Here is a 24,842-nt window from a genome sequence, read left to right as displayed (position 1 = left end):
CTAGGCGTTAAAGTCAAACGCTATTATATTGTTATTCACATTATTCCAGTTTTAGCCATTAGATGCTCCTTTAGATTGGTTTCTCTGTTTTTAATAAGCCTCCATCTTTTGTAGGAGCATTTCCTTACCTTCTGACATCACAAAATGTCCTAAGTTTATCTTCTATTTTCTTTGCTCCAGGCTGCTGTGGAATCAAATTATCCAAGGAACTCTGGTTCCTTATGTTGGAGCATGGCATCTAGAAACCAAGATCTGATAGTAGGTGTGCTCATTGTTCTGGAGTGTCAACTGCTTCTAGGCCTTCTCAGTGAGTTAGTTAGGAAATATCAATGTATACTAACCCACACATATGCCCATATTATATATTTATAATAATGTGTCTGAATTATATACTAAAACCCATGAATCTATGTGGATGCCTCTTATTCTAATCCAATACCACAGGCTTGACTTTATCCTTCTTCCTTTCTTTACAAAGTTTTCCTCCAACAGTAAGACGCCTGGCTCTCACTATCCACAATATATGTACTTACTTGTTCAATTCCAGTACATAGTAGGCAAATGCAGTTTCAGGATTGCTAACTCATATACCTGTGAGAATAACATTTACTAACTAGAGCACAGTGCTTAAGACTTTAGCTCTGTGCCTAGTGAAGATACTGCTTCTAAGTTGCTTAGGTTGATTTTTTTCCCCATCTTCTTAAGTATGGTCATGTTATTCTTTCACAGTACATTTACTTTCATTTGTTAGTATTGGCATTTCAATTTTCTTTTGTCATTTCCTGCTTGGTTTTAGTCATTTGTTTATTTAAGGGTATGTGAAGAGCATGCAAGATTCTACGAATCATACAAAAAGATGTAATCAGAGAAATGTTACTCTACTTCATTCTTGCTAACCTATTGCCATTCTCTTCTTCTTTCTATCCCTTTCCTTTAGGTAGTCTGTCTTGTTAGCTTTTGGTTTATGCTTCTCGTATTTTTTTATTTTGTACAAATGAGCAGATGTTTATTTTCTTATAGCTCTTATGCCTGCTCAGTCGCTTCAGTCGTGTCTGACTGTGACTCCAAGGACCACAGTCTGCCAGGCTTCTCTGTCCATTTGCCAGGGATTTTCCTGGCAAGAATACTGGATTGGGTTGCCACGCCCCCCTCCAGAGGGTCTTACCCACCCAGGGATCCAACCTGTGTCTCCTGCATTACAGACAGATTCTTTACTGCTGAGCCACAGAGGGGAGATATTTTGAAGGGTAGATACATGAAGGGTAACATGCTATACTCTTCTGTGTTTTGTTTTTTTTTTTTCATTTTAAAGCATGTCTTAGAAATTACTCCATGTCTTAGAAATCACTTATCAGTTCATAAAGCTCTTCCTCATCCCACTATGTAGACATGTTTTTTTTCAACTACTCTCCTATGAACGGGCATTTAAATTGTTTGCAATTCACTGCAATTAAAAACTATTATAATTAATATATTTTTGTATATACTTTAATACTGTTGGAGGGATATCTTCAGGATTCCTGAAAACAGAGGAGCTGGCCCCACTGGTTAAAACGTAAATGAATAACTTTGTTACATACCATCAAATTTCCCTCCAGAAAAACTGTATCCATTTGTAGTCCCATCAGGAACATGTGAACATGACTATTTCTTTAGTCTTGCCAACATGTATTGCCATATTCTTAAGTATTTTCCATTCTTACCAATGAAAATTGTTGAATTTTAATTTGCATTTATCTAATCTCAAATGAATTTTAATACTTTTCGTTTGAAGGTTATATCTTTCATCATGAATTATCTGTTCATATATTTTGCCCATTCTCATTCTGCTTTTGGTTCTTTTTCCTCTCATTACCTATACTTTTGGGGCTTCCCAGGTGGTGCAGAAGTAAATCTGCCTACCAATATAGTAGCCGCAAGAGATGCAAATTCATTCCCTGGGTCTGGAAGATCCCCTGGAGTAGGAAATTCCAACCCATTCCAGTATTCTCGCCTGGAAAATTCCATGGACAGAGGAGCTTGGCAGATCCACTCCTCAGGGTCACAAAGAGTTGGACATGACTGAGCATTCACGCACTTTTTTATACTTTTAGCACAATTATTTGCCTATTGTGCTAAGTAAAGGTTGTAGGAGGACACTGGTGGAAGCAGGGAGACGGTTGCTTCAATAATCCAAATGACAGATAATGCAAGGCTGTCACAATACAGGTGGTAAACAATGGTCAGATTCCAGGTAAATGAAGACAATTTCCTAACTGACTAGGGTAAGAGAAAAAGAAAAATCAAGGTTACTCCAAGGTTCAACTGTGGTGTACTTAGTCACTCAGTCATGTCTGACTCTTTGCGATCCCACAGACTGCTGCCCTCCAGGGACCTCTGTCCATGGGATTCTCCAGGCAAGAATACTGGAGTGGGTTGCCACGCCCTCCTGCAGGGGATCTTCCCAACCCAGGGATCAAACCCAGGTCTCTGCATTGCAGGTGGATTCCTTACTATCTGAGCCACCAGGGAAGCCCAAGAACACTGGAGTGGGTAGCCTATCCCTTCTCCAGAGAAGCTTAGACTAGGGTATAAGAAAAAGAAAACTCAAGGTGTACTCCAAGTAGGTACACTTGAACAAGTTGAAGCCTGGATTTTTCATTAACTGAGATAGAGATCTTGGTTGAGGAAAATTGTGGGTGTGGATTAGAACTTGGGTTTGGTCTGTGTTAATTTTGAGATGCCCACTGAACTTCTAAATAGAAATCTCAAGAAGGTGGTTGGAAACACAATGTTGAAGTTCAGGAAAAAGTTCCTGTATATAGATGGTATTTTAATTTATGAGAATTAGATGAGACTATCGTAAGTGAACATAGGTATAAAATCAAAGACACACCAGGACTGAGCTGTATGTAACTTCAACATTAAGAGATCATGGAGGAGGGAAAAAAATAACAGGAGACTAAGGAGGAGCAACCAGTAAGGTAGTAGGAAATCAAGAATATGATGTCTTGGTAGCAAGAGTGAAGAACAAATTTCAGTGTTGTTGTTCAGTCACTCAGTTGTGCCCGACTGGATGGAGAAATGAGAAATTGACTAAAAACAGGTACATGGAAACTCTTTGGAGCAACAGAAACACATCTTGCTTGGTATGTACATAGGTGTGTGTATCACTTCAGTTGCACAGTTGTGTCTGTGACCCCATGGACTGCAGCACTCCAGGCGTCCCTGTCCATCACCAACTCCCAGAGCTTGCTCAACCTCATGTCTATCGAGTTGGTGATGCCATCCAACCATTCATTCTCTGTCGTCCCCTTCTCCTCCTGCCTTCAATCTTTCCCAGCATCAGGGTCTTTTCAAATGAGTCAGTTCTTTGCATCAGGTGGCCAAAAATATTGGAGCTTCAGCTTGAGCATCAGTCCTTCCAAAGAATACTCAGGACTGATTTCCTTTACGATGGACTGGTTTGATCTCCATGCAGTCCAAGGGACTTGCAAGTCTTCTCCAACACCACAGTTCAAAAGCATCAATTCTTTTGTGCTCAGCTTTCTTTACCATCCAGCTCTCACACCATACATGACTACTGGAAAGCCACAGCTTTGACTAGATGGACCTTTGTTGGCAAAGTAATGTCTCTGCTTTTTAATATGCTGTCTAGGTTGGTCATAGCTTTTCTTCCAAGGAGCAAGAAGAGTCTTTTAATTTCATGGCTGCAGTCACCATCTGCAGTGATTTTGGGGCCCAAGAAAGTAGTGTCAAATTTCAATGACTTATAAATTGTCAAATGCTCTAACAGGTCAAGTAATATAAAGACTAAGCATTGACCATTAGATTTAGCAATATGTTGATATTTGAAGACCTTGAGAAAAATAGCTTTAATGGAGTGATAAAGCTAAAACCCTAATTTGAGTGAATTTCAAATGAGAAATAAGAGTTTGAGACCATCAGTATAGATAAATTTTGAGAATTTTGCTCTAAAGGATTCAAGCTACATTCCATATTATGGAATTTATTATCAGAAAAAAATGGGTGCTTGATAATTCCATGAGAAGCAAAGCCTTAATAATAAAAGCAGAAAGCATCAAAAGGAGGAGGTAAAGTAAGAAAATGAAATGAAATGAAAATGGATGCAATATGTCTATTAGGATGATTTTAGATGATTTTATTTAACAAATACTGATACATCGCTGTCAGGCACTATCCAAGGATTTATAAATACAATTAATTCAAGAAGCTTCTGATTCCCAAAATTCATTTGAGACTGCCCTTTTCCCAATCTTTAATTGTATTAAGACATGAGCCCACAATTTCACCTTCTTCTCTGTTTATACTGTTTCCCTAAGTGAAGTTATTCAGACCAATGGCTTCAAATGGTACCTATTTACTGATAGCCTTTAATTATGTATACCCAAGCTCCAACATTTAATATTTTAGCTTGATAGGAAAGTGAAATTTTAATATTTTGGATTGTTGTATTTGCAATTTTCCCAAAATGGACATGTACTGCTTCTTTTTTTAAAGCTTAAATTTTTTTTCAAAGGAGGTAATTAATTCATGAACTAATCTCCCCACAGATAGATAAATTAAGAAGACTGACAACTGACCACTGGATCTAGCAACATGGTAGTTGCTGGTGTCCTTAACAAAATCTAATATGGTGGAGAAGGGGGAGAAAAATCTGCCTGGAATAATCTGGCAGTTCCTCAAAGTTAGGGTATGGCCCAGCAATTACACTCCTAGGTATATACCCAAGAGACTTGAAAACATTATGTCTACACAAAAACATATACCCAAACATTCAGAAAAACATAGCAATATAACATCCTAGTAGCCAAAGTGTACACAACCCAAATGTCCATAAACAAATGGATAAACAAAGTATGGTATATCCATACAATGGAATATTAGCAATTTAAAAAATTAAGTATGAATGCATGTGACAGCACAGATGAACCTTGAAAATATTAAACTAACTCAAAGAAATCAGTCACAAAGGAAAATATACTGAATGGTTCATTCCATGCATATGACTGTCTAAACTAGGCAAATTTATAGAGACAGAAAGTGTATTGTTGTGTTGCCAAGGGATGCGGAAAGAAGGGTCTGGGGAGACTGCTAATGAGTATGACGTTTTCTAGGTGGTAATGAAAATGATCTAAAATTAGATCATGTTGAAGGTTACACAACTGTGTGAATAACTACATTTCAAAAGGGTGAAATTACAATATGCAAATTACCTTAATAAAGTTACAGAAAAAAGCGGGGGGGGGGGGGGGGGGCCAAGAGAATCTAGTTGACACTCAGTTTGCATTTGTTTTATTCCCTCTCAGTATTTTCTGACTTTCTGTTTTCTATTTTGTTGCCAATGTCCAGGTTTTATTTGACCTTACTTCCAGAAATTTATTATTTCTTAAAAATAACCTTTTCCTCCTTTCCCTTAATCCCTATCTCTACAACTCTCCAAATCAAAGATAACCAGAGATTAAAATGTCTGGCTCTATTAAGAAAAGCTACACTTTACAATTTTAAAAAGTATTAAATGTGGCCATGTTCAGATTTACTTTTCACACAATCTTAGTCATATATTTACATATTTCAAAAAACGGAAGCATTTGCCTAGAGATAACATACCACTTTAAGCAAACAATACATTATCTAGCCTGAATTCTAAAACCCATTTTGTATCATATGAAACTACTTTGTAAAAGTTACAAAACATCCCTCACTCTTGAAAAATGTTGGAAGTTTTTAATGCTGCTGCTATAATACATTTTCTTTCATGAAATTTAAGAAAAACTTACAACAATGGTGAGTAGAAGGTATTGTCATTTTATGGGTAAAGAGACATATAAAGATACAAGCCCACTGGCAAAGCTAAGTTTTAAGTTGATTTCCTATCTTGGATTATATAATTTTAAAAGTACACAATAATTAACTATTGTTGGAATAACATCTGGGCAATTTAGCTAAACATACAAATAACAAATATTCAAACAGGGAATTCTAGTTGAAGTAATAGAAAAATAGAAAATTTTTCCTTCCAAAAAAAGGTACCTATAGACAAAGATTCAGATATCCCATGAGTTATTCATAAAAGTCAAACATGAGTTAATCTTTTCTGTATTTCTTACATAAAATTTTACAATCAGCTGATGAAAAGACAACTTTTACATTCAAAAACACTTTCAGAATGCCCTATAACAATGCAAAAGTATATGAAAAAACATAGCTATTTCACTGATGCCTTTAAGAACAGCCATTTTATTATTTTTGATGCATCTTCTTACGCATTTCTTCAAGAGCTGCTTCTTTCTCTCTCAGCACTTGCTTAAGTCTTCTTATCTTTTCATCTCTAATGGTTTCTTCTAACTCTGGTGGTGTCATTGGAAAAATATCTTCAGTATAATTTTTATTAAAGGAATGGCTTTGTTCAAAAGCTGTACTTGAGTTCAATATGTCTTTTTCTTGGTTTCCATGAGTACGGTGCTCTACCTCAGTTCTATTTTTTTCTCTGGTTTTGTTGCAGCTTGTGAGGATGTTATGGTTTGACACATCTGAAGTTGGTAAAATACTGCTAATGAGCTGGGAACTGGTGACATTAGTTCCTCCATTTATAGTTGTGTTATTAACACTACTGGTTCTTCTCTTCTTTGGGTGATCCATCTTCTTAGTGGTTTTTGCTTTTCTTTTCTTATCAATACCCTGCTGCAGTTTTGAGTAAGACTTCAAAAGAAAAATAAAATATTATTGCTGTTTATTGTACTCTTGAATTTAAAAATATGTCCAGTTACAAATATTTAGCCATTAAATTTAACTCAACAAAACTACTGAGAACAACTACAGGAAGAAAGTAATGTTTGCCACTGTATGGTATCAAAGTGAATGGCAATGTCCCAGTGACAGTCACTGAGAATAAATTGCCTATTTTCCTGCTTAAGTCAACTAATAGAAGCTATATTGATCTACAATAAAAGCTTAACAATCATTTGTGAAGAGCCTAAGAAATAGAATTTATCTAACATTTTTTTTCATCTGCACAGTAGGCACATATGAAATTATCACTGGGAAAGGTTGACTGGTTTCTGATCTGAAGTTCAGGATATTCAACAATAAGGAAACATTTATAAGTAGAATGACAGTAGGCAACGTTACAGGGATTTTTTGGTTCATCATTATTGTGTAGATTTCTCTTAAGGCTTATATTAAAAGCAATACTGTAGTGAATATCTACATGCTTATATTTTCCTTACATTTCTGTCATTTATTTTCCTTTTTAAATTTTTTTGGCCACACTGTGCAGCTCAAGGGATCTTAGTTCCCTGAGTAAGGGATTGGGTCCTCGACAGTGAGAATGTGGAGTCCTAACAACCGGACTTCCAGGGAATTCCCTAAACAACATTTTAATTAACTGGAGATATCTTTTTACTTGTGCACATCTTATTTTCTTATATGTTTTGGTATAATACATATAGACACAATATTGGTAAGAACTATCATTCATATTAATGCATAAGACTAAAAAATAAAAATCAAGAAAATTAATACATTCATGTATCTTTGGAATACCTATAAAGGATACTTTAAAATCTATTACCTGTGTTCACGTGTGCACGAATTCCCCATCCTGAACCCCCACCCATGGCAGATGCATGTTGATGTATGGCAAAACCAAGACAATATTGTAAAGTAAAAAATAATAATAATAAAAAAGGAAAATCTATTACCTGTTTTCTCCCTTCCTCCTTCACTATAAACTCTGCCTCTTTGTAAGTTTCACTCTTCACCAAAGGGCTAATGGAATCAAAACCTTCTCCAGAGCCCAACTGCTGAGCAATCCGAGTAAGGCACACTCTCAAATCTTTAGTGATACCAAATATCTTTTTAAGTTCAGCATCACTCTTCAGATATGACACCTTATTGCTTCTTCGTTGAGAACTGTTCTTGTCATTTCTTTCTTGAGTAACTTTTTCTAATGTTGATGCCATCTCATTCTGGATCTGGAAATAGGAAAAGAAAACACACAAACAATACTGCCAATTACTTAAGCTATTTTATCACACTAGCAACTAAGTAATTACCTCATCTTACTTAAAATGCCATGCTTTAAAGTCCTAAATGGTTGGATTGCATTAGTCTTACGTTACCACCCACACTTGGAAAGCTGAACTTTACTGGGCAAAACCAAAATGCTCCCCTACAATTTTACTTTCTTGTACTAGGAAGGTAACAGGCAGTCAATTCTCAAACAAATGAAATGAGAATACAGACTAATAACAAGTTGAAGATAATCTATATGACATTGTTGGAAATTGTCATTTTTTGAAAAACTCTTACACCTTTAATCAATCGTACTTAATGAGAATTTACCTCCTTATATCCCTGGAGTTCAATGAATTCTGTACAAAAGGGGAAAATACTGAGATTATTAAGTAGACCTCTAAGTACAAATATTTAGAGGTCACACATACACATATCTTAAGTAGAACAAAAATAATTATGTGGATATGTTGGGTAACTGAATGAGGAGTCAGAAAGAAGGGCTAGAAAAAGGAAAAGGAAACTTGTATATTAAAAAAAAAAAAAATCAGGATGTTGATAACTTTTTTCCACATATGAATGAAAGGTGTTAATTAGTCAAGTCCTACCCTTTCCACCATCTACCTAAAAAACTGCCAGATAGCTCCCTACCACAAAACAAACAAATCCCAGCTCTCCTCTATGCCTAACATTAATCTCTTCTTATACTAAAAGTAAGCTCTTAAATACATGTATGTATATGTACTTATGTGTACAAATATAAGCATGCATATATATATTTACACACATAATTTTACGAAGCTTTGACTTCACATTATCCTTCTCCAACTCTTCTGAATCTTGTTGCTCTGTGATTTGTCTGTTTAATTTTGCTCTGAAGATTTGGCATGCCAAATGATTCAAGAGAAAAATACTGTTTGGTTTCTATTACACTTCTCAAACATTTCCCTCAAATGAAAGCTTTGGCTTAAGCATTCACCTGTGTATGATATGTATTCGATGAAAAGGAGGATGGGAGAGGAGGTAAAAAGAGGTATCATAGATAACTAAGAATCAAGAAAGAAAAATTTTCTATATACATAAGATAAAAAGAACACCCTGACATGGGAAAATTACCTTTGGTTCTTGGTCTCTGAAAACACACTGTTGTGAAGTAACAGTTGTTGCATCAACAGAGGAACTTATTTTCTCTATGCTCTGGATGATATTTCCTTTCCTGGGGGCATTTTGTCCTGTACTAAATCCATCTGGTAAGACTGGCTTTGAGAATAAAGTCTTACTCTGCTTTAAGTAGTTAATAGATTGGTTCATACTATGTGGGTTTGGGGCAGAAAGAGATGGTTTCTCCACTTTCTTATTCTTCTCTGCCCTTAAATTGGCCATGGAAGCAAGCTGAGTATTTGAAACTGATTTTGTCTCCATCTGGGAAGATTTACTTTTAGCCAAAACAATATTTACAACCTCTCTGGATATTTCTGTGACTGGACTTGAACTCACTATCTGTGATGCATCTTTTCTTGGTGGAATATCAGAAGAAACTGAATTCTGTTTGTCAATTAGTGATGGCAAAACATCTGTCCCCTTTTTAGCCAAGAGATAGACTTTCCCATTAAACATAACCAAAGCATTATCTTTAATAGGCATACTTTTGGATTGTGTCCCAGTAGGACTGATGGTACTCAATGGTGGCATATTTACAGTATTATCTCCCAAATTTTTTCTATCTACAAAAGTTTTTAAAATCTTTGAAGCCACATTATTTGAAGATTTAACAGGAACAAGAGATGGAGTGCAAGGCTGTAGATTTTCTTGAAAAATCCATTTCACTGGAGCAGCTTGAGAATGCTGACCACCTTTTAACTGTGTCTCTTTAGCAACATTCATTGGAATCTGTGTGGTGTTTAATATCATTGGCTTTGCTATTTCTGTAACAGGTTTTGGGTAAATGTTTTGAAAGTTCTTGGTAACTACATTTTTCACTGTATTTACAGGAGATACATAAATAACAGTAGGTATTTGGGAGGGCTCAACTGTTCCTGAGGTACTTGTGGTGGCAGTTGCAAGTATCTTTTGCTGAACTGAAGGAGGCAATGATGACGCTGGTACAGATTTCACTTCAGCATGGGCTGGAATCTGTAAATGATGCCCAGAAGGCAAAACCGGAGACTTCACAGTCATTGGGAGATTCTGGGTATTTACTAAAATGTAAGATGAATCATTTTGTGTTGAAGAGGGAGAAACAGCAAATGTTTGCATGGTGAGTCCATCAACTTTCACACCATGACTCTGAACTTTAGAAACTGATGAGGTAAAATTTTCAGTCCCCACAGAAGTAACTCTAACTTTTTCTGCTGTATCTACTGTTCTTGTAAGAAAATAGTTTGAAGAACTGGCTGGCTGAAAAATGGGCAATTGAACTGATGCACTTGTGGAAGAGCTGGAAATCTGAGTCTGAAAAGTAACTTGAACTGGACTTCCTGTATTCCCTTTCAAAGCATCAGACATGACTGAAGATTGAACTAGTGGCATAAGATTTCCAGAGGAATTAGGAATTGGAAGTAATTGCAGAAGGTTTTTTCCATCCGAGCCAATCGTCTGAACTACTTGGTACATGCAGCCTGAAACACTTAAAAAAAGATTGAGTAAATAAATACAACATACTACATGGTATATACATTTTATTTAAAAACAAGTATTTGTAAATATTATTTTTTAAAAGTAAAAGTTTATAAAATATAAGTATGTAATTTGACACTTTGAGTTTTCAAAGTGAAATACTGCAAAAGAAAGATTTTGAAGTAGAAGAGATAATCAAAGATATAGCAAGCTTTGATTTAGATCTTCTCATATGATTAGGCAATGCATATGAGATACTAGCACTTATTCTTAAAACTAAAATTAGACTTTCCTAAGGTTTTATCTTGTATAAAATTTCACCTACTAGAATATGCTCCTCTTAAACCACATATTCTCCCTTCTTTCTTAAATTCTTTCCTCTAGTCCTTCTTCTTTACTATTACTGACCATGATTCTCATTTTACCTCCATTTATGTCATTCTATTTCCCTCGCTCTTTTCTTTCCCTAGCTAATCTGTTCTGTGTTCTTCCCACTGATAATGACAAGTTCTACTGTCAGCTATTCTTTTGCTCAACACATCTCTTAAGACACCACCTTCATGTGCCACATGTCTGGAGACTAAACTGAGTTACTCATGTAGGAAGCAAATTCTTCTTTGATGTCAGTACGTTTGACATTTAGTACTAAATAGCTCTTGGTATGGCAATTACTCATATTAGTTTCAACTGTCTGTCAATCCATATTTTAATAGCAACATCATTTCAGCTGAATGGCTTTCAATGAATATGGAATATGAATGACATCATTCACTATAAACTATCAAATACACTGGAAGTCAGTATTCCTTTTTAACAGCCTATTTTGATCCTGATAGTTATTAGCTATTACTTAGCACAGGTTGTCTGATTTTAAAGAAAAAATCAATACATACCAGTATCAGATCGTATAATTAATTATCTGTAGATTAGTTAAATGCAGACACCTAAAGCTATATACCTAAAACCAACCTTCAGCTCTTGGAAAATACTAAACCTTTAGTATGGGAATCAGGGTCCTCACACATGCTAATTAGTTATTAGTTAGTTATTCTTCATCCACCCATGTAACTTAAGTCTCAACATAAATGATATTTCCCAGAAGATACATCCTCTGGCCACTTTTAACTACCCTTGTTCCTCCTTCATAATTAATAACATTAATTAATTAACTTTCTTCAGGGTACATACATCACAGGTTTTTACCATATCTTAATTTTTTTTTCACCAGTTTATGTACTGTCTCTCATGCTAAATTCTAGCAATATGGGTACAGAGTCCATGTCCTATACAGTTAACACGGCTTTATATGACTAAGATCAGATGAAAAAAAATTAAGAATGAAAAACAATGAAATAATAATTAGAATTCTCAGTAGTGTAAAGGTATGTTTTACTGCCTAAAGGTGTTTTTTAAGCCTCAGGTATTAATACAAATCAAAGTAAAAAATTCTATGCAGTACACAAGCTAAGAATGCTTTTTTAAAATCTTTTTTAAAAAATCACAAGTATTTTGTGATACGTAAAAATTATGAATTTCAAACTCACTGATGGACAGGGAGGCCTGGTGTGCTGCGGTTCATGGGGTTGCAAAGAGTCAGACACGACTGAGCGACTGAACTGAACTGATCCATAAATAGTTTTATTAGTACAGAGTCACCCCTACTTTTTATGTACTGTACATGGCTACTCTCATGCTGCAACAAGAGTTCAGTAGTTGCAGAAGAGATCATATAGCTTATATAGCCTAAATATTTACTATCTAACCCTTTACAGAAAATGTTTGCTAGTTTCCAATGTAGTTCAACCCACAATCCCTAAAAGAACTTAAACTGTTGGGTACATGAACATGTAAATAGGCAATTATCATTGAGATGATGATCTATTTGTATGACAACAAACATGCTTACTCCTTTCTTATAACATTTTCTTCCCAAGGCTTCCTAGATACCATATTCTTCTATATTTGTAGTGGTTCCTCAGTCTTCTTTGCCAACTCCAATCCTTGAATCAGCCTTAAAATGTTGGAATTCAACAAAGTTTAAAGTGAACTCTTCCTACTCAATAAGCTTTGCCCCAGATGATTTATTTTATATACATGACTTAAATTACCATTTATATATCAACAATTCAAATATTTATATCTTAGCTCTTTTGAGTCAGGCTTGTATGTCCAACTTCCCTCTTGACATTTCCATTCACAATCTCAAACACACCTAAAACTAGACACAGTCTTTTCCAATGTTCTTCCTTCAGTAAATGGTATCCCAACTATCTTAGATCCTAAATCTAAACAAGTAATTCCAGCTTTCTAACAAGTAATTCCAACTTTCTAACCATATATACCCAACCTATCTCAAAATCCTGTTGATATTATTTCCTACCTTTCTCTTGATCTAGTCAACTGTTTCCAAATCAGTCGTTCCCACCCCAGTCTATCTCTGGCTTGGTCTGTTATAGTAGCTTAACAACCAATCTTTTCTTTAGTCTATCGTCTTCTCTTCAAATTACCTAGCACTCTTAAAGCTGGCTGGCCCTTCCCTACTTAAAATGTTTCATCAGCTTCCCACTATCTCAGTGGTAAAAAGGAAACCAAGAGATTCTGAGGCAATTGAAGACAAAGGAAGAAAGAGTTTCAAGAAAACTAGGTAATTCCACTGAAAATTTCTGAGAGACCAAATAGAAAGCAGATTAAAAATGTATACAGGAATTAATGGCATGAGGATCACTGATGGCATTAAAGGGCAGTTTTGTGTGGAAAGAAGTCAGTAGGAGTGAATATGAAGAAAGAATATGAAAACAGCAAAGACAGATAACACTTTGATGAACTTTGGATGTAAAGGGAAAGAGAAAAACTGGCAAGTAGCTGGAAACTAAACGGGGTCAAAGAGGAGTTTTGTTTTTTTTTTAAATGTTAGGTGAACTAGAGCAGCAGTCCCCATTCTTTTTGGCACCAGGGACTGGTTTCATGGAAGACAATGTTTCCATGAACCAGGGTGGGGGGATGGTTTCAGGATGATTTAATCACATTACATTTATCATGCATTTTATTTCTATTATTATTATATCACTTATTACATCAGCTCCACCTCAGATCATCAAGCATTAGATCTGGAAGCTGAGGATCTCTGAACTTGAGCATGAATACTCATGTGAGTCACCTTAAGGGAGAGACTGGAAATAAAGGAGAAAGAGGGACAATTAATAATGTAAAGTTTGAAAAAGAGGTAGGAAATTGAGACCACAAGTCAGTTCAAGAGACTAAAATGGAGGAATCAACCTACCTGACTTCAGGCTCTACTACAAAGCCACAGTCATCAAGAAAGTATGGTACTGGTACAAAGACAGAAATATAGATCAATGGAACAAAACAGAAAGCCCAGAGATAAATCCACGCACCTATGGACACCTTATCTTTGACAAAGGAGGCAAGAATATACAAGGGAGAAAAGACAATCTCTTTAACAAGTGGTGCTGGGAAAACTGGTCAACCACTTGTAAAAGAATGAAACTAGAACACTTTCTAACACCATACACAAAAATAAACTCAAAATGGATTAAAGATCTAAACATAAGACCAGAAACTATAAAACTCCTAGAAGAGATCATAGGCAAAACACTCTCCGACTTAAATCACAGCAGAATCCTCTATGACCCACCTCCCAGAATACTGGAAGTAAAAGCAAAAATAAACAAATGGGACATAATTAAAATTAAAAGCTTCTGCACAATGAAGGAAACTCTAAGCAATGTGAAAAAACAGCCTTCAGAATGGAAGAAAATAATAGCAAATGAAGCAACTGACAAAGAATTAATCTCAAAAATATACAAGCAACTCCTGTAGCTCAATTCCAGAAAAATAAACGACCCAATCAAAAAATGGGCCAAAAAACTGAACAGACATTTCTCCAAAGACATACAGATGGCTAACAAAGACATGAAAAGATGCTCAACATCACTCATTATCAGAGAAATGCAAATCAAAACCACAATGAGGTACCATTTCATGCCAGTCAGAATGGCTGCGATCCAAAAGTCTACAAGCAATAAATGCTGGAGAGGGTGTGGAGAAAAGGGAACCCTCTTACACTGTAGGTGGAAATGCAAACTAGTACAGCCACTATGGAGAACAGTGTGGAGATTCCTTAAAAAACTGGAAATAGAACTGCCATACGACCCAGCAATCCCAATGCTGGGCATACACACCGAGGAAACCAGAATTGAAAGAGACATGTGTACCCCAATGTTCATCGCAGCACTGTTTATAATACCCAGGACATGGAAGCAACCTTGATGTCCATCAGCAGACGAATGGATAAGAAAGCTGTGGTACATATACACAATGGAGTGTTACTCAGCCATTAAAAAGAATACATTTGAATCAATTCTAATGAGGTGGATGAAACTGGAGCCTATTATATAGAGTGAAGTAAGCCAGAAAGAAAAACACCAATACAGTATACTAAAGCATATATATGGAATTTAGAAAGATGGTAACGGTAACCCTGTATCCGAGACAGCAAAAGAGACACAGATGTATAGAACAGTCTTTTGGACTCTGTGGGAGAGGGGAAGGGGTGGTATGGTTTAGGAGAATGCCATTGAAACATGTATAATATCATATGTGAAATGAATTGCCAGTCCAGGTTCGATGCATGATACAGGATGCTTGGGGCTGGTGCAGTGGGATGACCCAGAGGGATGGTAGGGGAGGGAGGGGGGGGGTGCAGGATGGGGAACACGTGTACACCTGTGGTGGATTCATGTTGATGTATGGCAAAACCAATACAATACTGTAAAGTTAGAACACACACACACAAATACGAGAAAAACTTAGCTAGAAAAATAAAAAAATAAAAAAGATGCAAAAACAAGTCTTTCAGCAAGAGTAAGCTGACTTTAGAAAATATCAGAGTCATTAGACACTGCCCCAGAGAGGTAGGTAACAATCATTAATTTACAGTTATACCAACTGTGCTGGTTAGTCTCCTTGTTTTACCAGGCATAGCCAAAGAGAAAGTGTTATCACTAAGTTCACCCAAGGTTGCAGTGGCTTCAGAAGGGTGTAACAAAAATCAAAGAGCAGCAAATGATTTTAGGGTATTGAAAATTTTTTTCAAATAATGAAATGCAGAATCTATACTAGATGGGATGAAAATGAGAATATAAAATCTAACATTTAGGGAGAAAGGGGATTCCCTGGTGGTTCAGACAGTCAAGAATCTGCCTACAATGCTAGAGAGCCAGGTATGATCCCTAGGTTGAGAAGACCTACAGAAGGCAATGGATACCCACTCCAGTATTCTTGCCTGGAGAATTCCCCAGACAGAGGAGCCTGGCAGGCTACAGTCCATGATGTTGCAAAGAGTCGGACGTCACTGAGCAACTAACATTTTCACTTTTTCACTTTCATAGGGAGAAAATAAAGGGAATAGACTGAAGGGCCAGATAAAAAAGTCAGCGTGGGAGTACTTAAAACAACTAAGCTAAAATACAGGAACTGTGGTGTTTGGAAAGCAGGATGCCTAAAACCAAAATTTTGTAAATGCAGCAATTTCATCTGATAACAACTACAGAAGTGGATTGATGGTGATAGAATGGAGAAAACATTGAAGAAAAAGATCTGTGTACTGAAAGACCAGGTGACAAAAGAGATTACCCATACAGATGCTGAAGTCATTTGGATTAGAGAGATGATTAGGATGTGGGTGCTTACATTCAGTGACAGGAAGTGGGTACATGGTGTTAATGAACCACAGTTAACTTTCTGTTGCTGATATGCTAGAAAGTTGACTTGAAGCTCATGTCTTCTGCAATCTATTTTCCTTCCATATTCTACTACACCTTATTTTCGAAGATTACCAAGTATGTCCTCACAGTTAAATCTGGCTTATTCTTTGTCTTCATTTCCTAGGTGCTCTCTGCTGAAGCTAACACTGGTAGCTAATTATCTGCCTATCTTGAACCTCTTCCTAACACAGTTTCCATTGTGTGCAGTATTTGTTTTGTCTTTCTGTTCCGTTTCTTATTAATTTTCTGCATTTTAAGCATCCAACTATGACTACTCCTGAAAGTACAGTTCTTCACTATTTTTCTTTCAAGACATTCCTTTGTAAATCAACCATATTTCAATTAAAAAAAAAAAAACAAAACTTTTTAAAGGCATTCTTCCATAAAGACTGCATCAGGGTAACAGTTCAAAGCTTCTATTATCTTAAATTATCTACTCTGCAATAATGACTCTATTATTTATCTCTCTTCCTATTCCTTAATATTTATCTCAATTCCATATTTGTAATGCCTGACCAAATATTTTCACTTCTAAAACCATTAAAGTTAAAATTACTCTGTACTGAAAACTAATACTTTCTTACCATCCAGTCATGTGTCAGCATACTATTTTCCAAGTCACTTAGGTCTTAAAATACCTAGTCATCTCTGTCTTTACCACCCTCCTTATTCAACTTTAATTCAGAGTACCTTGTATAGATACCTACAAAGGATAAACATACAATAAACGTATACTGAATGAATCACCAAGTCTACATTTTTTCCCCTTTTTTACACCTCTTCGTCATATTCTCTTTCTTCGTCGTCACTTCTACTTCCTAGATCAGACCTGTATCACCTTGTGTCCTGTCCTCATTATCTCATCCCTATATTTTTTGGCTTTGACTTTTAAACTAGATTGCTTGATTGCAGCCATTATTATGATGTATCTCTGGCAGACTAAATCATTGTTTTCATCCTGTTGCCTTCTTGCTCAAAGTTTCAATAATTCATCACTGCCAATTCAGTTTGATGTTAAAATCATCTACAACCTAGTCTCAACCAATCTTCTATAACATCTCAACATAAAATCTCTGGTCTTATCATAAAGGTCTTTACTATTCTGGATTGTCCCATGTACAATATTTACTCTAACTATTCTTCAAGGGTTTTTTTTCCTTCTCTAACAATTTAAAAGTTATAAATTGAGGACCAATGCATTTTCTCTACGAAATATCTTCTAGACACTCAAACTCACATTAATTTCTCCCAACTTGGTATCCTGAAAGCACTCTTGTTGCCATTAATGCCAGGAGTTATATAATGCCTTCTGTATTGTCTTTATTAGTTAATTTTTTTAAATGAGTAAACTATTGTTTTCCTCAGTAAGGCTGAAACTCCTTATGGTCAGAGACTGTATCATTTATTTTGTAATTATTCTTCCAATACCAAGCACAGAAGGCCCTAACAAAATTATATAAAAAATAATGCAACTCTTTGAAATATTTCAAACATATTAAAATGCCTCAACACCTGTATTGTTTAGTTAATGTATTTCATCTGTCAGTAATATCTGGCTAACAGATTAGAAGTTTCAACAGAACAGAATCCATGCTTTTATAATTAATTATTTGCATAGCGGAAAACACATTTTGGACTTCCCTGGTGGCTCTGATGGTATGGAATCTGCCTGCAATGTACAAGACCTGGGTTTCATCCCTGTGTCAGGAAGATCCACTGGAGAAGGAAATGGCAACCCACTCCAGTATTCTTGCCTGGAGAATTCCATGGATAGAGGAGTCTGGCAGGCTACAGTCCAAAGGGGTCCCAAAGAGTGGGACATGACTGAGCAACTAACACGTTTAAGGGCTTCCCAGATGGCACTAGTGGTAAAGAACCTGCCTGCCAATGCAGGAGACGTAAGAGTTGTGGGTTCGATCCCTGGGTCAGGAAGATCCCCTAGAGGAGGAAATGGCAACCCACTCCAGTATTTTTGCCTGGTGAATCCCATGGACAGAAAAATCTGGCCAACTACAGCCCATAGGATCACAAAGAGTCAGATACCACTGAAGCGACTTAGCACACACGTAAACACATTTTAATTAGCACAGCAGTTAAGCAAATCACACAGGCTTCCAATAGGTCATTCATATACTTTATTATATGACCCCTGTATTCATTTTATAAAAAATATTTATACTATGCAAACTCTTTTTAAATCTAATCCAGAGTTTTTCCCTCTTTTCCACTTCCCCTCAAAAAAGGGATGGAAAATACAGTCTCTTCTATGTCAGTATACCAGTAGAGATTTATATGATCTGCCAGAGACCTATTCATATCTATGTTCTCTATACGTAATAGAGCAACTGGCACACTGTTAACAGTATTAGCTAAACTGAATCCTACAAGCTGTAATTTTTAAAAAATCCATGATTTCCTAGTAATAAATGGAATGAGTTCTAAAGATTAAACTGAAATGCAGAATGCTAAGGAAAGAAGTGATAAACCAGGATGAAATTCATACTTCTTCAATCACTGTACATTTTTTTCAGATACAGAAGAGACATTCCATTTAAGATACTAAAGATTATATTCTTCTAGCTAAAGTTAGAACTAAAACTAGAGCCAGATTTTGCATCCCATGTTCTGGTTAGGCCACTTAAAGAATAATAAACATGCTAATTACTTTAAATCAATTAGGATTTGAACTGAGAAATTACTTTGGAAAGTTAGTTTTAAGATTTTAAAAGAGAAGAGAGAAATGTATTAGAAGATTACTGGCTTCTAATCCTAGCTCTCCCAATTATTAATTGACTTTGGTAAACTTACTTAATTTCTTCTAATCTCTCTTTCTTTATTTGTAAGTTTTGCTATAACTGGTTGGGATCCTGATAAGCTCCCAATACATGCTAGACATTATCTTGCATTAAAATATTATAATTTCTGTCCAAGATCAAGTAAATGAATCAGGTAATCTTATGAAAATATGAGAACTTTAATAAAAGATATTAAATAAACTTACTATATAACTTTTGACATTTTTGACTTTTCATTTTGAATGAAGCATTTACAGATTTGATACAGAATCATAAAAATTTTGCAGGTTAGGACTTTCCTGATGGTACAGTGGATAGGAGTCATCCTGACAATGCAGGGGATGCAGGTTTGATCCCTGGTCTGGGAAGGTTCCCCACATCACAGGTAGCTAAAGCCCACGTGCCACAACTATTGAGTCCACATTCTAGAGCCCGTGAGCCACATCTAACGAGCCCCTGTGGTGTAACTACTGAAAACGATGTGCCTAGAGCCTGTGTTCAGCAACAAGAGAAGTCAGCACAATGGGAAGCCTGTGCACCGTGACCAAGAGTAGCCCCTGATCACTGCAACTAGAGAAAGCCCGTGCTCAGCAACAAAGACCCAGTGCAACCAAAAATAATTTAAAAAAATTTTTGTAGGTTAATAAACATTTTGTAGATAATTTCACAAAATTTTCAACTGCTAAGAGATTTTTTCCAACTTACTCTCTATGATTATTATAATAATCTCTATAATTATTCTCTATTATGTACACACATAACATATACAAATGCATAATATAATAATATATATGATAATATATTTCATATGACATCATATGTATAACAAGTTGTTATAAATAGTTGTCATTAACTCTACTCTTTATAAACAGTCCAACAAGGTAGGTACTGCCATTCCCATTTTATAGTTGAGAAAATGGAAGTTTAGTAATATTAAAGAACTTATTCAGAATGACATGCTTTCTTAGGGAATCCCATTCACTTTCTTGTATTTACTTTAGCATAACCTCAATATGGTCCTCAAAATTCATGCATAAACTGAGATATTAATGAGAAATAGATTTCATTTAACCAGTATAGTATGTTTCTCTTACACACACACACTCAAATCACATAAACAAAGATAATAACAACTGTACAAAACTACATGCACACCAAACTGACAATGAAACATTTTATAACCAAACCAAGTCCCATACTGAGGACACCCATTTAGCTCCCTATTTAAGAACAAAGGGTCAAAGGCGGATAGAAGCCAACTGCCAATCACATGGCATCCTAATTCTTATTATTGTGGGATATATTATCACAGGCTTTTATTATAATTCTTCTAAGCTGATGACTCACAAGTCTCTTTGTGAACTCTGACTCTCAAATTTCCAGCTTTGACTCTACCTGAATTTCAGATTCAAGTATCTCACTGATTGCTTTCTTGGTGTATTCCTCATCTCAATTAATTTGATAATATCTGCCCAGAAAACTGGCATAATTGACCCACTTTTCTTCATACCAATTCACTGACAAGATCTGCCCATTTGCCTTTCTGTATTTCTTTGAATCCAACCCTTGCTCTACATTCTAGCACAGACTTTCAGAATCTCTGAAAGGACAACTGAAATAGAATCTTTATTCATCTGACTCGGCACCTCAAATCCACACTGTCATCAGTTACCTAAAAAGACATGTGACTATAACAGTTCCTTTCTTAAGATCCTCAGAAGGGTCTCCAATGGAGAGAAGTCTAATCTTTTTAGCAAATCCTTATGAGCTATCTATTTATCCTGCTTGTAGTATAGACTCCAACAATAAATACCAATTACTAGCAATACATCATACTACCTTTTTTTTTTTTTAATCAATTTCCTCTGCCTGGGTATAGCCTTCATTTATCTTTTACTTGGACAGCTAATACTTAATATTCCCCAACTCAGCCACTCCAGAAACCTTTCCCACAATTTCCTTTCTCTATGCCCTCACAGGATCATCCTGTGCATATTATTATTAACAAGTGTATTATAATTCCCCCTAGATGTTAATGTTTTTCATGGGCATGGTCCATAGCCTATTCTTTAATCAGTCTCTCCATTTAGTAAAGTCAGTCACACCATAGGCACTCAGTGAACAGCTTTTAACCAAATGTTTTAACTATACTAAGTGATGAACTAGAACATGAACCTAGGTCTCTGTAACTATCTTCTTTCTCTAACTCTATCAAGGTCTTTGTACCTCAACTGTACCATTCTGACTCCTGGTTTTCTCTTTACATATAAAGTTCAAATCTAAATAAACTTAATGCCTACTATCACAGATATCTTCCAGATTTCTCCTTTGTATTATAAGATTAAGTTTGGCTTTTACATTTTATACCCTGATGAATTAAACACTTTTAAAGCAATCAACATTCTGTATTACATTACTGAAAGCTTTTACAGCAGGAAAGAGGTAACTCAAGAAAAATCCAAGTATCCATAGAAAATCATATAATTTTAAGCTTATAAAAAATGCTTTTGTACAATAAAAATATCATCAGATATGTAAGACCATGAAGCTTCCAAAAAACTAAAGAGCTGACATTAATCCACGTATTTACAAAAGTATCTTTGAATGTCCTGCAGATTAATTATAAAACAACAGAATCAAATATGCAAACAGTAACCAAAATAAATGTCAAAGAGCTTCAGAAAGGCATCTGGCAAATGTCCCAAATATGTGATTTAAAATCTTAAGGACTTGAAGAAAAATACATTCAAAGATGATAAAAATAATGTATAAACCAATGAGTTAATTAACTCCGAATAATTGATAAATGTAGAAAACATAATTCAATTTGCAATGTTTTTAAATATAACCAAAAGTAGAAACAGGATAATTAAGTACACAATAAACAAAAAGTAAGGTTCTTACTCTAATTTCTGGTATTTAAAAAGAATGAAACCCTGAAACAAATTGTATTAAACTAGGATAAATCAAACGTTATCAAATATGCAGGTATTAAGACAAGATAGAAGAAATCAACAACCATTAAAGACTAGTTCCATTTTTGCGTATCCACACAAGGCACTATCTCTGCTCTTTCCCTCAACTTCCACCAAAAATAAACCAACAAAAAACAGACATGCACAAAAGCTGGCTCTTGCTATGATCTGAAATACAATGGCTCTTTCTTGGCAGTTTTCAATGCAGTTATAGCTAACCACTTTTGATGACCATTTCGTTTTAGATTATTATGCATGCTTAAGTGTTTATCACAATTAGGTTTCGTATCTATTCGTAACTACCTACTTCCTGGGCTAAAATTTTTACAGAAGTAAAATCGTATCCTTAAAATTATAATAGCTAACATTTAAACAACGCTTTTCTATTTTTACTGCACTAAGTATTTTAGTATATTCATTCTTTTAATCCTTAAAATACCTCTGGGTGTTCTTACTTACAGACTGGAAACCAAGTCATTTGGCCTCACAAATAGTAACTAGCAAATCAAGGATTAAACCTAGTGATACTGTTTTCTTCAAACATAAACGCTCTTCCATGATTTTTACATCTCCATTTCTATGGTTTCTTCTTCACATTTTCTTCTACAGGGACTCAAACTTTTTTCTCACCACTTATTATATACTCACAAACCATTGACAGTTTAACTTAAAATATTCTACCTTAGGTAACAATTTTGTTCGTTTTATTTCATCTTGAATAATATGTTTTTAAAAAATGAGTTAGTGATACACTATTATCTAAATTTACAAATAAGTGTCTAAGAAATATAGGAATCTACCTCTGACAAATGTAGTTCCTTTATATATACATCATTCTCATTACACCCGCTTCAAATACGCTGTTCCAAAGGATTTTACATGATAATTCCTCTATTTTCATTTTTTAATATCTTCAAATAAAGCTATCATTTGAAAAATTTTTTTTAAATTAATTCCCTTATTCCAAAACAAATTTTCAGTTTCTATATTCTTATCAATTACCCCCCCCAAAAAAGCCTTTCCTTCCCACAAACTCTTACATTACAGCTATCTTCCCTGACGGTCCAGCGCCACCTGTGCTGCACTTGCTAATCCGCTCTGATTGCTGCGTGTTTTTCTGCGAGTGCGCGAGAATCTTCCAGAAGATTCTGGTCATACAGGCGCGCCGGCCATGTTGATTTTCCTCTCCCATGGAGATCTACTCTGTCAGCCTATGAAATTCAGACGCTGGAGTCCTGCGGCGCCAGGGCAGAGGCTGACTGCGTCAGACTCTGAAGGGGGACGTGCTTTAAGGGATCTAAGCGCCAAACTGCCGCGCACTTTCCCTGGAATGCTCACCCAGAGGGATCAAAGGCGTCTGAACTGCAGAACCTCAGGAAACGACGGCCGACTCGACATCCTGCTAAGAGACTGGAGAGGGGCCGCCGGGTCGAGGGAGATTAGAAACCGGTACTTACCAATGCGAGGCGTTGCCTGACTTTTCCTCTGTAGGTTTCAAGAAGACCCTCTGTGGGTTATTGGACATTTTATAGGGTTGGGAGGGGCCAATACATCCAGGAAAGGGGGCAGTGTCGGGGCCGAGGTCCTCCAAGGGACGAGAATGAGAGCGAGAGCGAGAGCGAGAGAATGTTGGGCTGGAGTTGTCCCGGAGCAATTCAGAGGGGTTCGAAGATGAAAGGAGAGAGATGGCAGGCTTTTAAGAGGGTGTATCCTTAGGCTTCGGAGGGAGGCGGCGCAGCCACTAAAAACCGGAAGAATAGAAGAGACTGACGGGGCGGGTCCGTCCCTAGCCTCTCAGAGAAGGGTCTCGAGTCTCCACCCACTCAGCGCCTGGGACTTCGCTCCACAGCCGCCCGGAGTCAGCGCTGGAGGCGTGGCCTTAATGGCACCGCCCCTATGGGTGCTTGGTCAGCCTTAAAGACCGAGCCAGAAGGGCCCGACCGACCCCGCCCACCAAAGCCGCCAGCTAGCAAAGCTCAGCCTGCCAGCTTCCTGTATCGTCACATCCGGTCGCCAAGATGACTGGCTCGCTAGCGCCCCGCCCTTATACTTCGATCCAATCAAAGGTGCTGTCTGCCATCTCTTCTTCCGGATCAAGTAACGAATCGCAAAAGAAAATTCTCCAGATGCCTACGCAAAATAAAATGTTTCCGGGGCAATCGCGAATTTCCTCCCTTTGTATTTGCCGCTGGTCTGTTTTCTTTTCCGCCAGTGCTTTAAAAGACATTGGAGGGCTCTTTCGTAGTCATAGGAACTTCCGGAGTGAGAAAATTTTAAGACACCTGCCTGTGGCAAGCGCCTGTTTTATTGCTACTTCCTGTGGGTCTCTCGGGTTTTATTCTCTTACTTAAAGGTTTGCCTCGAGACTTAACCTACGTTCTCCCTCCACCCCTTAATACTTGCTGGAAATAACACTGTCATATAGTTTCTTCATTCCCTAAAAGTTTCATTTCTTGTATTGACTTACTTTTTGGCATCTTTATGTGACTCTCCAGAGAAATACTTGGCAGATGTCTCTTGATTACTGTTGTTAAGTCTCTTATCTGAGAAATGGGTTGACTCTGGCTTCAGCTGGGACTAGGAGGAAGTTGTGGGAGGAGTGGTTTCAAAGATCTAGTTTTATCAGCTACCAGCAGTAAAAATGTAAACAGGCT

The 24,842-nt window shown here is 36.4% G+C and overlaps 1 protein-coding gene across 3 annotated transcripts; it reads right to left on the bottom strand.

Annotated features, from left to right (window-relative positions):
- Positions 1-4,116: 4,116 nt before the first annotated feature.
- Positions 4,117-24,184, bottom strand: LRIF1 (ligand dependent nuclear receptor interacting factor 1). 3 transcript variants are annotated; one of them, XM_027536218.1, is made up of 4 exons: positions 23,646-24,184; positions 9,133-10,642; positions 7,704-7,976; positions 4,117-6,702 (listed from the first exon to the last, which is right to left on the bottom strand). In XM_027536218.1, exons 1-4 carry the CDS (start codon positions 23,711-23,713, stop codon positions 6,244-6,246), a joined length of 2,310 nt encoding a protein of 769 aa, XP_027392019.1. In that variant the 5' UTR covers positions 23,714-24,184; the 3' UTR covers positions 4,117-6,243. The 3 variants fall into 3 exon arrangements, with proteins under 3 accessions (XP_027392019.1, XP_027392020.1, XP_027392021.1); XM_027536219.1 differs by having other exon boundaries at positions 9,133-10,634; positions 23,646-24,145; XM_027536220.1 differs by lacking the exon at positions 9,133-10,642 and having other exon boundaries at positions 23,646-24,146.
- Between the last annotated feature and the right edge of the window lie 658 nt (positions 24,185-24,842).

The sequence above is a fragment of the Bos indicus x Bos taurus genome, chromosome 3 (genome assembly GCF_003369695.1).
Source record: "Bos indicus x Bos taurus breed Angus x Brahman F1 hybrid chromosome 3, Bos_hybrid_MaternalHap_v2.0, whole genome shotgun sequence".
Lineage (NCBI taxonomy): Eukaryota > Metazoa > Chordata > Mammalia > Artiodactyla > Bovidae > Bos > Bos indicus x Bos taurus.
Note: the sequence above shows the minus strand (reverse complement) of the source record. Positions and strands in the feature narration are given on the sequence as shown.

Bases quoted from the DNA above. Each gene is read 5' to 3' on its own strand.
- LRIF1 (XM_027536218.1), bottom strand. From the start codon at position 23,713: ATGTCCAATAACCCACAGAGGGTCTTCTTGAAACCTACAGAGGAAAAG. The intron at 10,643-23,645 runs GTAAGTACCGGT...TCTTTTTTTAAG, and splicing joins TCAGGCAACGCCTCGCATTG to TGTTTCAGGCTGCATGTACC. The intron at 7,977-9,132 runs GTAATTTTCCCA...TCCTATTTCCAG, and splicing joins TCAGAGACCAAGAACCAAAG to ATCCAGAATGAGATGGCATC.